Raw genomic sequence first — 13,092 nt, forward strand, 5'->3', positions numbered from 1 at the left:
CCTCTTGGCTCAATGGTATTACGAAGAAACAAAACAAAATTGCTAAGATGTATGTCATTTTAATAATTTCTTGTCAACCGGTTGTATAATGCTGGACACACACACACACACTGTTAAAGTTAGATCGACTTTGACTAACATAATATAATAGTGGCCCTGCGAACAGTCCTCTCGCCCAAGGTCAACTGGGAGAGGCTCCAGCTCACCCATGAGCCAAATGAGTACCTGTAGACTAGAAAATGGATGGAATATAATAGTGCGAAACTGGTCAAAAATGCTAAAAATTTACTCATTAAAATCAACTTGGGCAAAAAGTTGATCTGTTAAAATAAGTTAGTAATTGAATCACTGTTTCCTATTAATTATAAAATAAATTTTGTCCAGAAAGAACAGCAGGGGCATCCTCTGGGTTTAGAGGGGCACTGCCTCCAGAATTGATCCACCTCTTATGAATCGCATTAGTTATTGTAATTTAACTATGATAACATTTTCATATAGTCTGGCCCTTGAGTCACAGTATTATAACAATATGATGGTACTGGCCTAATAAAGGGTTTTAGCCTGTGTCTGAGAGGTTGCTACCTCATGTCCACGCATGCATGCACGCACACACACACACAAACACGCGCACGTACACACACATACTGTACCACACCATGTCCACCTATTTTCTCTCTCAGTTGTGCGATGTAAAAGAATCTAATTAGGACTGTTTCAGTAACATCCTCTTCTCCCGGTCAGCGCACTAAGCCGGCAACATCCATGCACGACGGATGATGACAGCTGGTCCCATAACACCCATCTTCCTTCCATCACATCTCTTTCTCTCTCTATCTCTCTTCTCCTGTTGTGCTTGACCGCTCTCACACTACCATCATGTCATCCGGCAAGCCTGTATATAACCTTCATAGAGCAGGGAGCTCCAGTGGGACCAAACAAAAGTACAATACAGTAAATGTGTATTGTGGACAAATAAGAAAGCACCTCAGTGAGGGCTTGTCTGTGTTTGGACAATATGAGCTGCTTCATAAAATCAAATGACAAATCAGTGTGTGATCAACTTGTTTGGGGTTTTGCTCAAAATCACCAAGTAGTAATAATGTTATGCTTTCATCCGCTATTCCACAGGCCATTCTTTCTTGGAGGCGTAATCAAATCTGCAGCCAATTTTTTCTGACCTTTTTGTTGCTCAATGGAATTTAATTTCCCGTTTTTAACATCACTTGTTATGTTCTCATCCTAAGAGATACACTGAGAAATACAATAACATTTTTTAACTCCGACATTCATTCATTCACTTTCTTTCCCATTTATTATCATGAAGGGTCATGGGTGAGCTGGAGTCTATCCCAACAGACTTTGGGCAAGAGGCAGGGTAAACCCTGGACTAGTTGCTAGCCAATTGCAGGGAACATACAGTATAGACAAACAGACATTCACAATTCCACTTATGGACAATTTAGAGCAGTGATTCTTAAAGTGTGTCCACTTAGTAGTATATGAAAGAATTACTAATTGTGGCTAATCAGAACTTTTGACACGATAAAAGGAAATTCCAGAACAGTCGAGATATGAAGTAATTGACATCTATCAGTCTGTAAAGGGTTACAGAAGCCATTTCTAAAGCTTTGCGATTCCAGCGAACCATAGGTAGAGTCATTATCCTCACATGGAGAAAACATGGAACAGTGGTGAACCTTCCCAGGAGTGGCCGGCCTACAATGAATGAATGAATACCCCAAGAGAACAGCAATGACTCATCCAGGAGGCCACAAAGGAACTCAGGACAACATCTAAAGAACTGCAGCCCTCCCTTGCCTCAGTTAAGGTCAGGGTTTATGACACAACAATAAGGAAGAGACTGGGAAAAAATGGCCTCCAAGGCAGAGTTCAAAGGCGAAAACCACTGCTGACCAAAAAGAACATAAAGGCTCATCTTAATTTTGCACAAAAAAAAACAAAACATCTGAATGATTCCCAAGACTTTTGGGAGAATATTATATGGACTGACGAGATTGAAGTTGAGCTTTTTGGTGTAAATGTAGCACAGCAGTTCAGAAAAAGTTCATACCAACAGTCAAACATGGTGGTGGTAGTGTGATGGTCTTGGGCTTCTTGCTCCTTCAGGACCTGGACAACTTGCTGTGATTGATGGAACCATGAATTCTACCCTTTAACAGAAAATCCTGAAAGATTCAAGGTGGCCCCTGCCCGAGTGGTCGCCTCGATTACATGCTCTCTAGTATTGTCTATGTTTTTGTGTTTTTCGTTCGTCTTTGGAGACATTAGGTGACTCACTTACACAAGGGAAGATCAGGGAGTCTACCCCGGACTTTCTATCACCAACGTTGGCAAATCCGCTCAGTTTTTTCCCAGTTTCTCACCGGGGGGTCTATGGCGCATGGAGGCGAAGGCGACGAAGGGGGAAGCGCGCCAGCATCCAAGTGAAGCGGCGCAAGAGTGGATACAGATTGGCCTTCCCGTGGATCCACCTCGCGAATCTACGCTCCCTACCCAACAAAATGGACGAGGTTCATCTTCCATCCATCCATTTTCAACACCGCTTATCCTGGTTAGGGTCACGGGAAGCTGGAGCCTATCCCAGCTGACTTCGGGCGAAAGGCGGACTATACCCTGAACTGGTCGCCAGTCAGTCGCAGGGCAGAGGTTCATCTTCTTACCAGTAAAGACTTAAGACTTGAAGCCGATTGAAATACAGTGGCATGACCTTCAAAAGTCAGCTCATGGTCGAAAACCCTCCATTTTTGCTGAATTCAAACAATTCTGCAAGGAAGACTGGGCCAAAATATCTCCACAGAGATGTGAACGACTCATTGCTAGTTATAGAAAACGCTTGATTTCAGTTGTTGCTGCTGAGGATGGCCCAACTAGTTATTACGTTTAGGGGGCCATTACACATTCACACAAGGCCAGGTAACTGAATATTTTTTTTTTTCCTTAGTTAATGAAATCACCATTTAAAAACAGCATTTTAAGTTCACTTGGGTTATATTTATCTGGTATTTACATTTGTTTGATAATCTTAAACATTAAAGTGGGGAAACCTTGTCAAAATATCAGAGTTTGAGAAGGGGGCCAATACTTTTTCACGGCACTTTATCTTTCAAACCTGTATTTAGAAACAAATCTATAGATTTACTTTACAGGGTCTTAATGTTGGTCAGGATGGGGTGCTACGCTATGGTGGTTTTTAAAAGCATTTTTTAAATGTGGGAGGAAGCCAAGTACTTGGAATTAACCCATTCTAGCACTGGGAGAACATGCAAACTCCACACAGGAAGTCGGGAGCCGCGATTCGAACCCTGATCTTCAGAACTGTGAGGCAGACGTGCTAACCACTCATTTACTGTGCTCCCCAACTTTGAAATTATGTCAGCCATTTAAAACGACACACACTCAAATGTTACCAGTGTTTCGCCAGGACCAAATCTATTTGCGGTGGTGGGCACCGCCTGATTGGCCCAGGTGGACGCATAGAGGGGAGAATGTGGATCTCTTTTTGCGCATCGATGTTTAGGACAAAAAAAAAAAAAGAGTTCGATTTAGATTTTAATACAACACTGTACTTTTCTTTTAATGGATGCCAATAATGAAATACATTTAGCAACAATATATTAATGTTGTTTAAACAAACACCAAATAACATAAAATTCAATTAAAAAATACATTTGCTAATTTATATAAATACAAATAAAATAATGTAAAGTGTAATATGAAACACTTACCAAATAAAATTTCAATGAAAAAATAATGGCTTACTGAAATAAATAAGAAATAAGGAGGTAACAAATCAAAAGAAGTAACAAGTGTTAAATTTTCTTGCAGAGTTTGCTTCCTAGAACGATATTGCAAAGTCTTTTCAAAATTCAAGTCCACAGGATTATGTCCATTAAGAAATATTTTGGCACAGGGAGCCAGGTGTTCTCCTTGTACGTGATTCCGGACGTCTGTCTCCACCTAAGCATTAATTGGAAAGACAACTGTCAAAAGTGCTCCCATAAAATCAAGTTTGAAAGATTGTTTTAATCATTAAAATGATGCTATTACCCTATTCATTGTTGAAAAGAGATGCTTGGTCCTTGTGGTGCTCTCTGGTGATATGCCGGCCGTTCCAAGTAGTCTTTTCTGTAAACTTCTGCTCCAAACTCAACAGAGCCCTCCTTCCTGGGCCTTTCTTTGCTGTATGTAGGCTTGTGCATTCTGCACAATCGACAGAACATCTCTAAAATGTAGCAATAATAAAATTACAAAATGAACCGAAAAAAACATGGTTATTAATAACAGTAGCTACACAGTAATGCAGCTACAAAGGTTACTGTGCTGTGTCACATACAGGCATGACTTAAACTGAGGTATTTTGAGCCACCGTGGCTCAAATGAATGTATGAATGTAATAACACGCTACATTCACAGCGAGGACAAACAGATAGCAGCGAAATCTATTAATGGCGGCCAAAATTCGCTTGTGGCGGCCCACCACAAATAAATGTATACTGTATGTGGGAAATCCTGGTTACTGCCTTAAGCTCTTGTTTTTATTCAATAAAGACAGCTGCTGCAGTTTCTCTATGAGGAGCGGGCAAAACATTCCTGCCAACAGTCTCATTGAGTTATAGAAATTGTTGGACTGCAGTGATTGCCTCAAAAGGTTGTGCAATAAAAGATCAAGGTAATGGCACCATCATTTTTATCCAGTCCACTTTCACTAGTTGTTTAAAATCATCATAGAAATAAAGCATTTCCTGATTTTGTTTATGACTTTTGTCAGTTTTGTGTTATTTCCGTGACCATTGTGTCCCAACAATTTTGTCCACGTGTGTAAAACCCACTCGTATCACCTTCTCGCCGTCTCTGTCCATCTGAGGCAGGCCTGAAGGAGAGCATGCGTCAGGCCGAGCTCAACAACTGGTCCCTGGATGCCGCTCAGATAGCTGACCTGTGTTCGTCCATCAACCAGTTCTTCACGGCCACGGGCGTCATCCCCCCTCAGGGCGCTGCCCTCTCCCAACCTCCGGTTGCACACCCAGCTGCACCGAGGGCACCTCAGCACCCAGCTCAGCCGCATGGCGACATGCACCCGAAGGCCAGCCAGCACAATCAGCACGGCCAACTCATTCGAACAGGTCAGTACTAATACTGGTGCATCGCAATCCATTCCATTATCGTAGAAATATTCATTCATTTCAGCTTTCCAAATAAGAAAAGGAAACTCCTGTATTATACTGTGTCATCCATTCTACATTACATAGAGGAAAATAATAGAAGGCCAATTCCTCCCTAATTTCTATTTAGAAAATAATTTTTGATTGTTTCTTTTTTCTTGAGATGGTGAAATGTGTATTTTTGGTACCATTAAGCTACAATATTAAAATTGTTTTAAAAAATACAGTCTAGAAACATTTCACTCAAACAGAACAGTAGGAGAGTGGGAGAGTCTACCTAATTAAAGGGTTAGGTATATTGCAATCTTTCCACCTAATGGTAAAATTTGGTGAAATACACTTTTACCAACCAACGTTTTCTGTAGTGCTTGTCCTCATTAGGGTCGTGGTGGAGCTGGTGCCTATCCCAGCCGACTTTGGGCGAGAGGCGAGCCCGATACACCCTGGACTGGTCGCCAGTCAATCACAGTGCACATATGGACAAACAACCATTCATACTCACATTTACAACTGTGGACAATTTACGGTTTTTATCAGGTATCGGACGAGTTTGAAGGTGGTCGGGGCTGGTTTGAAATTTTTAAAAGGAGGACCAGCATTCACTCAGTCATTTGGCATTGCGAGACAGCGAGCGCAGATATGAAATAAGCGGAGGATTACTGTACCTGAAAACCTTTGCCGAACTGATAGCAGCTAAGTGATACACAGCAAGTTTTCGACTGTGAAAAGTCACACAAGGCTGAGACAAAGAAGATGCCCAGCCACAAATCCTTGAAAGGTAGGATAAAAGCCGGGGACCGGTACTTCGCATTGCCGTGGCTGCCTTACAGTGCTTGGTCGCCAGCCAGGTGACAGCTAGGCCAGGAGCACGGGGCTTGCACTTGGCGAGAATGCGAGTGGCGACTGGAAATACTCGTATACCATTTTGATAACTCAAGAGCCTTGAAGACGCATAACAAGGAGCTACAAATGCAGGCGCATACACAGGTTTTACAAGAAATTGGCACGGTGGAAGAACTCATTTTTGGAACGTTCTGAAAGGTAGGATGAAACAAAGCTCCTTGGACATGTTTTTTTTTATTGAAAGTCCCTGCAAATTAAGGTGAGGAAAGCATAGCAAAAGGCCACAAAAATTGACCATTAAGTTTTAAGTGGAAAATTATTGAACTCTTTACATCTAAAGTTGTAACATTATTTACATTTTACATTTATTATGCTATTAATGTACTTTTTACGCAGTACAATAATGTTGAGAGCACATTTTTTCAATAAAAACACAAGAAAAAAGAACTAATGTTGGTGTTTTTCGCGTGGCTGGAACTGAATAATTCCATTTCAATGGGGAAAGTTGTTTTACGGGAAGAGTGTTTTAAGATACACGTGTGGTCACGGAATAAATAAAAATCGGCTCTCAAGGAACCACTGTATTATAAAACATAAATTAAACAGACCTTCAGTGCTGGACAATAAATATTCATCATATATACGAGGGATATGCAAAGTATTATGTTCTTTAATTTGGCCCATCGAGCATTTACATTATCAAGAGTCGTTTAATATTTGTTACATTAATTTAGCAGTTATTTTTCCCCAAAATTGGTTAGTTAATATCTATTTTTTTTTTTTGCATTCGTTCCTCTCATCAAATAGTAAATTTAGTTAATTTGTTATAAATAATAATGAAAATACATCCATCCATCCATCCATTTTCTGAGCCGCTTCTCCTCACTAGGGTCGCGGGCGTGCTGGAGCCTATCCCAGCTGTCATCGGGCAGGAGGCGGGGTAAACCCTGAACTGGTTGCCAGCCAATCGCAGGGCACATAGAAACAAACAACCATTCGCACTCACAGTCATGCCTACGGGCAATTTAGAGTCTCCAATTAATGCATGTTTTTGGGATGTGGGAGGAAACCGGAGTGCCCGGAGAAAACCCACGCAGGCACGGGGAGAACATGCAAACTCCACACAGGCGGGGACGGGGATTGAACCCCGCACCTCAGAACTGTGAGGCTGACACTCTAACCAGTCGGCCACCATGCCGCTTGAAAATACATGTTTATTTAATACTCGGTTAATTAATTGTAACTACATTATCAATAAAATTGAATAAAGAGTCAATTATTATAAATGATGAAATATTATTTCACCATAGTTTGCATACACATTTAAACTTCTACGGATGACCTAGCCCCCTGTCCATTTAATAAATTAATTTAAAAAATGTGGCCCTTGAGCAAAAAAGTTTGCCCACTCTTGGATGTACTGTATGTAGTAATGGAATGGAAGTACTCTAAATAGAGACATACTGTGTATTGGTAATGTCTAGTATCATAGAGAAAAAAAACAGGATACAAGACGGTAAAACATGAGTCTCGCATCTTTAGTGGAATATTCCATAATGAGCCAAAGCTGCACAGGCTTACGTAAATGGGTGCTCTTCCACGTGTGACAATGGACACGGAGACAGGATGTCTGGCTCATTTTATTATGCTCAGTGGAGTTGAGGCCTTGAAGCTGAATTACACGCACGTCTCACTGTGCCATTGTGGCTGTATTACACATTCACCAGGAAATTGTGGCTCTTACTTAGTGTTGACTGGTGGGGAAATATGGCAGCAGAATCCTTCAGCATAGACAGTAAATGTGTCTGTGTGTCTGTGTCTGTGTGTTCTGTGCAAAACAGCTAATGTGAGTGTTAGTCATTGGCCCTTTTTGTGTGCACTCTCACAGGGAACATGTACATGGACTCCAGGCAGAACATTCCGTCTCTGATGGGCCCACCTGGATACCCCCACATGCCTCCCATTAGCAACACAGCTCCCGCCATGACAGGGGACTCCTCCATCACACTCTTATCAGGTGTGTGTGCGTGTGCCTGTGTGTGTGCGCTTGACGCTAGTGTTACATTGTAATGAGGAAAAAGGTAACTTCAATTAACAAATGGTGACTATGATTATAAACCAGGGGTAGGAAAAGTATGGCAGAGGGGCCACAAACGCCCCACACCATTCTTTAACACGGCGTGCAAAGCATTGACATCAAAAGTCCACTAATGTTGTAATTAATAATGTATTATAGCGGTTTTTCCCAAATGTGGTTAATTAAAATGTAATATTTGCAATCTGTATATTTATTCATTTATCTCATTGAATAATTGCTTCATTTGTTACAGTTTGGAAATTTTAAAAAGTTAATAAAATTAAAAAATACAAAATTATTTATTTTATTAAATAATTTGTGAATTTGTATTATTTTGTTCATTAAAATTGTATCATTAATAATGCCAATAAATTATTTAATTACTAAAGTAAATATATTTACATTCCGTAATTTCTCGTGTTTAATCCGCATTTTTTACCGATTTATATTCCGGAGCGATTTACATGCGAAATTATTCACACATTATTATATAATTTCACATGTTATTTTCGCGCTGACAACCGCAAGAGGGTGCTCTAGGCCTGTGTATCTGTACCTGCAACTGACAATGAGTCTGACGAAAGTGACGTAGGAGGGCATCGTCTACCTCCGGAGTTGGCGGAGTTGTTTAGAAGTGAGACCGAGGATGAAGATATCATTGGATTTAGTGATTTGGAGTGACACTGATGGTTTGGTAAACTTGTTAGCATGTTCTTTATGCTATATTTATTTGAATAACTGTTAATACGTTACGTTAACATACCAGGAACGTTCTCAGTTCGTTGTTTATGCGTCATGTAACGTTAGCTGAATGTGTTACGTTAGCATACCGTATACCTATTCAGCCTGTTGTTCTCTATTCTATTTTTATTTTAAATTGCCTTTCAAGAATAAATGTCTGTTCTTGGTGTTGGATTTTATCAAATAAATTTCCCCCCAAAAATGCGACTTATAGATGTTTTTTCCTTCTTTATTATGTATTTTTTGGCTGGTGCGACATTTACTCCGGAGCGACTTATAGTCCGGAAAATACGGTATATATTCAAAAATTCTTGTTACTGCCACAAGTATTCGCTCACCTGCCTTGACTCACATATGATCTGAAGTGACATCCCCTTCTTAATCAGTAGGGTTTAATATGAAGTCGGTCCACCCTTTACCACTATAACAGCTTTAATACTTCTGAAAAGGCTTTCCACAAGGTTTAGGAGTGTGTGTAGGGAATTTTTGGCCACTCTTCCAGAAGCCTATTTGTGAGGTCACACAGTGATGTTGGACGAGAAGGCCTTGATCTCAGTCTCCGGTCTAATACATGTCAAAAGTGTTTTATCGGGTTGAAGTCAGGACTCTGTGCAGGCCAGTCAGCTTCATCTACACCAGACTCTCTCATCCATGTCTTCATGGACCTTGCTTTGTGCATTGGTGCACAGTCATATTGAAAGAGGAAGGGGCCATCCCCAAAGTGTTCCCACAAAGTTGGGAGCACTGAGTTGTTCAAAAGCTCTTGGTACGCTGAATCCTTCTGAGTTCCTTTCACTGGGACTAAGGAGCCAACATTTAGGAAAATTCTATGTTCCAAATTTGTGGGAACAGTTCTTCCGTTTCTAAAATCTCTCTCTGGCTTTCGCATTCTCGCTCTCTGTCTCTCTCTCTCTCTCTCTGTCTCTCTCTCGCTCTCTCTCACTCTCGCTCTCTCTCTCTCTCTCTCTCTCTCTCTCTCTCTCTCTCTCTCTCTCTCTCTCTATATATATATATATATATAGATGTGTGTGTGTGCGTGTGTGTCTGTGCGTTGCACTTTCCACTGTATTAGGTTGTAAAAATTATAAAGATGCAACAAATTGTGTGGCATTTAAAAAAAAGTTTATGTATCACAATTTTAGTTTCACAAGTTAATCACTGCTGTGTATTAAAAGTAAAATGCCGCTGCCTCTTGTCCAGGCCATCACAGCCAGCTGAGCCAGCAGCAGCACATGTTGCCTCCAGGACACTTTCAGGTAAGGCGCATGCTGGCCACCGACGACATCCAGGACGACTTCGACTGGGACTCCATCGTGTGAACAGGAAGTAAGAGATGAGATGTGATGACGACAATAGAGGTGTGAGACTGGCCCCTCAAAAACACTAAACACGATCCAAAAGAAGGAGTCTTTTTTGGGGGGGGGGGGTGGAACTGGAGACAATCAGTTACCAAGTGGACCAAGTTGTAAAGCGACACTGAGCGAATCGTCTTATAATGAGTCACCCTTCCTCGTGCCGACGTGGGTGACAAGTTATAAAAACTGTTAAAACATCTGTGAAATTTTTGCTTTTTTTAAAATCTGTTTATTACCCAGGAGCATTTGGGCCACATCAAAAATGAAATATAATCCAAGGGAATAAACAGTCATGTTTTTCAAGAAAAAAAAGTCATTATCTTGTGAGAATACGGTGTTCCTCCACGTAGCAGCAAATTATTATTATTTTTTAAACCAATTCTCTGCTTTCTGTTTTCTTTCAAAAAAGAACTCTTGAAAAATACCACTATTCTCATAAAATGTTTTTTTTTAACAACTTTATTCTTGAAAACAGATAGCTCTACTCATAATATGAGTTTTATATTGAAAAAATAGAACTTTATTCTCGAAAAAAGACTTGCTTCTCATAACATGGTATTTTTTCAGGGGGAAACATTCGCAAACCAATACTTTGAAAAATACAACTTTCCTCATTTTACCTTTTGTTTCTTAAAATATATGACTTTACTCCAAAGACATATTACGTTATTCTTGTGATACTGACATGGTTTTATATTAGAATAAGCTTTTGTTCAGAAAGAGATAACATTTAGTTTTTGTGTTGAAAAAAAAAATTCCTTTATTCATGTGATACTGACACATTTCTTTTAAGTAAAAATACCAATTTTGTTCTGGAAAAAAGAATAATTTTCTTTTTTCAAAAACACGAACATATTTTAGAAAAAGTAAGAATATGACGTGTTTTTGTCTGTAAAGAATAAGACTGAAGATTTATTCTCTTGTAGTTAAATATTTTTCTCAAAAATCTTTTTTTTCCGGTACAATTCATATTTTAATTTCCGAGTATAATGCTTTTTTCCTTTCAGCGTGGCCCTAATACAGCTTCATATTTTGTTTCCAACTGCAACTGTTGACCATAACAGAAGGCTATTTATTTCCTCTCTTTCAAAAGCAACTACTTGAGATGTTTTTCTTGTTTGTAATGTCTCTGTAATGATTCTATTACCTGGTATCTGTATGAAGACACATTAACGCGCGTGTGGGTATGGCGTCACCTGCTGGTCAAAGTGAGCATCACACCACATCGTCTCAAAAGAATTCTATGCACCACTATCACCTGTCCCCGTTCTGAGACAACTTATGAATTTCGTTTTTTTTTAAATTTATTTATTCATTTTTTCGTCAAATTATTTGTTTTTAGTAGTCAATGCTGTCATGTTCTCAGGGTAGCTCATTGATTCATCATTTCAAACCATTTATATATGTGTCGTAAAGTGACTGCAACATTCAGTTCTTTATGGCCCCCCTACAACTGTGACATTTGTCATCTCAAAGCAAAACAAATGCAGTGAAATAAGCTCATGCAACTCTTGGCACCATTATATTTATGTATTTTTTTCGTTTGTTTAATAGAAGTCTTCATGCATTTTATTAATGATAACGGACTCATAAAGGTGATTAGATGGATTTTTCTTTTCTTTTTTAATTTTCTACATTTTTTTCACCAATATAATGTTAAGCATCTAGCTGTATAAGAACTAAACTAAACTAAATGATGATGGTTTGAGTTAGAGGAAAATTCTGATCAGTTTATGAGGAAATCATTTTTTGGTTGTTTGTTTGTTTGTTTGTTTTTCTTCTTCCATTGTGATTTAGTCTGTGTGTGAAAAAGTGATTTTTTTGAGTGTACAGATCCACATTGCTCAAAAGAAATGAAGTATCTGTATCAGTCTGGGTGCACTATGCGAAGCAGGTAGTCAAAGTGCTCTTGGGAGGGGGGGAAAAAAGCTGAAACTTTAATATTGTCATTATTGCCATTGATGCTGTATTACAGTGACCAGCATTATATAACTTGTATGTGTGTGCGTTTTTGTCCTTATGTAAATAGCGCTATGTTTCTCCTCTGTTTTCCCTAAAGAAAAAAAGAAAGAAAAACACAAACTGGTGAAAAGAACAAAGTATTTTTGTTATTTGTCCTTCAAGGAGACATTGTGTATATACCTTCATTATATTGTACATATGTTATTTTGGTGTGTCATAGATACTAATCTGTGTATGCTTCTACTATGACAAATGTTTCAGTGTTTATTAAATGTAATTGACCATTTTTACTGCCATAACCTTGCTTCTGCTATTGTTACTTCACTTCACCTTCATACATATAAAAATTGCTGTGATGTGCTTTTTTTATTGCTTTTTTTGTTGTTGTTGAAAAATTCAAATTCCTCCTTTAATGTACAAAACAAACAGTCGGCAGATTCATTATAGATACAAATAAATACATAAATAAATAAATAATATGCACTAAATAATGTGCACAGAAATATGTAACAACATATTTATAACAGGACAGATTTTTGGCAGCGCTATAAAAAATCAATCTCCAACATAATAGGGGGTTTAACAAGGTAAAATTATTGTACAGAACAATACTTTTTTTAAACTTTAATACATTTTTGTACTTTTTTTAGTCATTATCATAAATAGCTCTTTTACCTTTTAAGAGCTTCAGTCACGAGTAGAGATTTAGAGCTCTCGTTACTGACTCTCTTTTGTTTTAAGCATAAGACAAAACCCAATTCGCGCCCAGCGTGGCGTCCAACAGGTGTCAGCCTACTGCCAAGTGACGCTTTTGTTTGCCCACTCCTTACTTTGCCGACCACCCGTGCTTTTTTCTGCCTGTGATAAAATATATATATATATATATATATATATAGACATACATACACACACACACACACACCAATTCCAA

The 13,092-nt window shown here is 39.0% G+C and overlaps 1 protein-coding gene across 7 annotated transcripts in view; it reads left to right on the forward strand.

The window, feature by feature from the left end:
* Positions 1–12,522, forward strand: part of LOC133482737 (forkhead box protein J3-like) — a 105,243-nt gene extending 92,721 nt beyond the window's left edge. For all 7 annotated transcript variants that reach the window (XM_061783186.1, XM_061783209.1, XM_061783199.1 and 4 more), the window contains 3 exons: positions 4,890–5,144; positions 7,915–8,043; positions 10,045–12,522. In XM_061783186.1, coding sequence (XP_061639170.1) covers positions 4,890–5,144; positions 7,915–8,043; positions 10,045–10,163 — 503 coding nt within the window. In that variant the 3' untranslated portion in view covers positions 10,164–12,522. The remainder of the gene's footprint in view (positions 1–4,889; positions 5,145–7,914; positions 8,044–10,044) is intronic.
* The last annotated feature ends 570 nt before the right edge of the window (positions 12,523–13,092 follow it).

The sequence above is a fragment of the Phyllopteryx taeniolatus genome, chromosome 1 (assembly GCF_024500385.1).
Source record: "Phyllopteryx taeniolatus isolate TA_2022b chromosome 1, UOR_Ptae_1.2, whole genome shotgun sequence".
NCBI classification, from domain to species: Eukaryota; Metazoa; Chordata; class Actinopteri; order Syngnathiformes; family Syngnathidae; genus Phyllopteryx; species Phyllopteryx taeniolatus.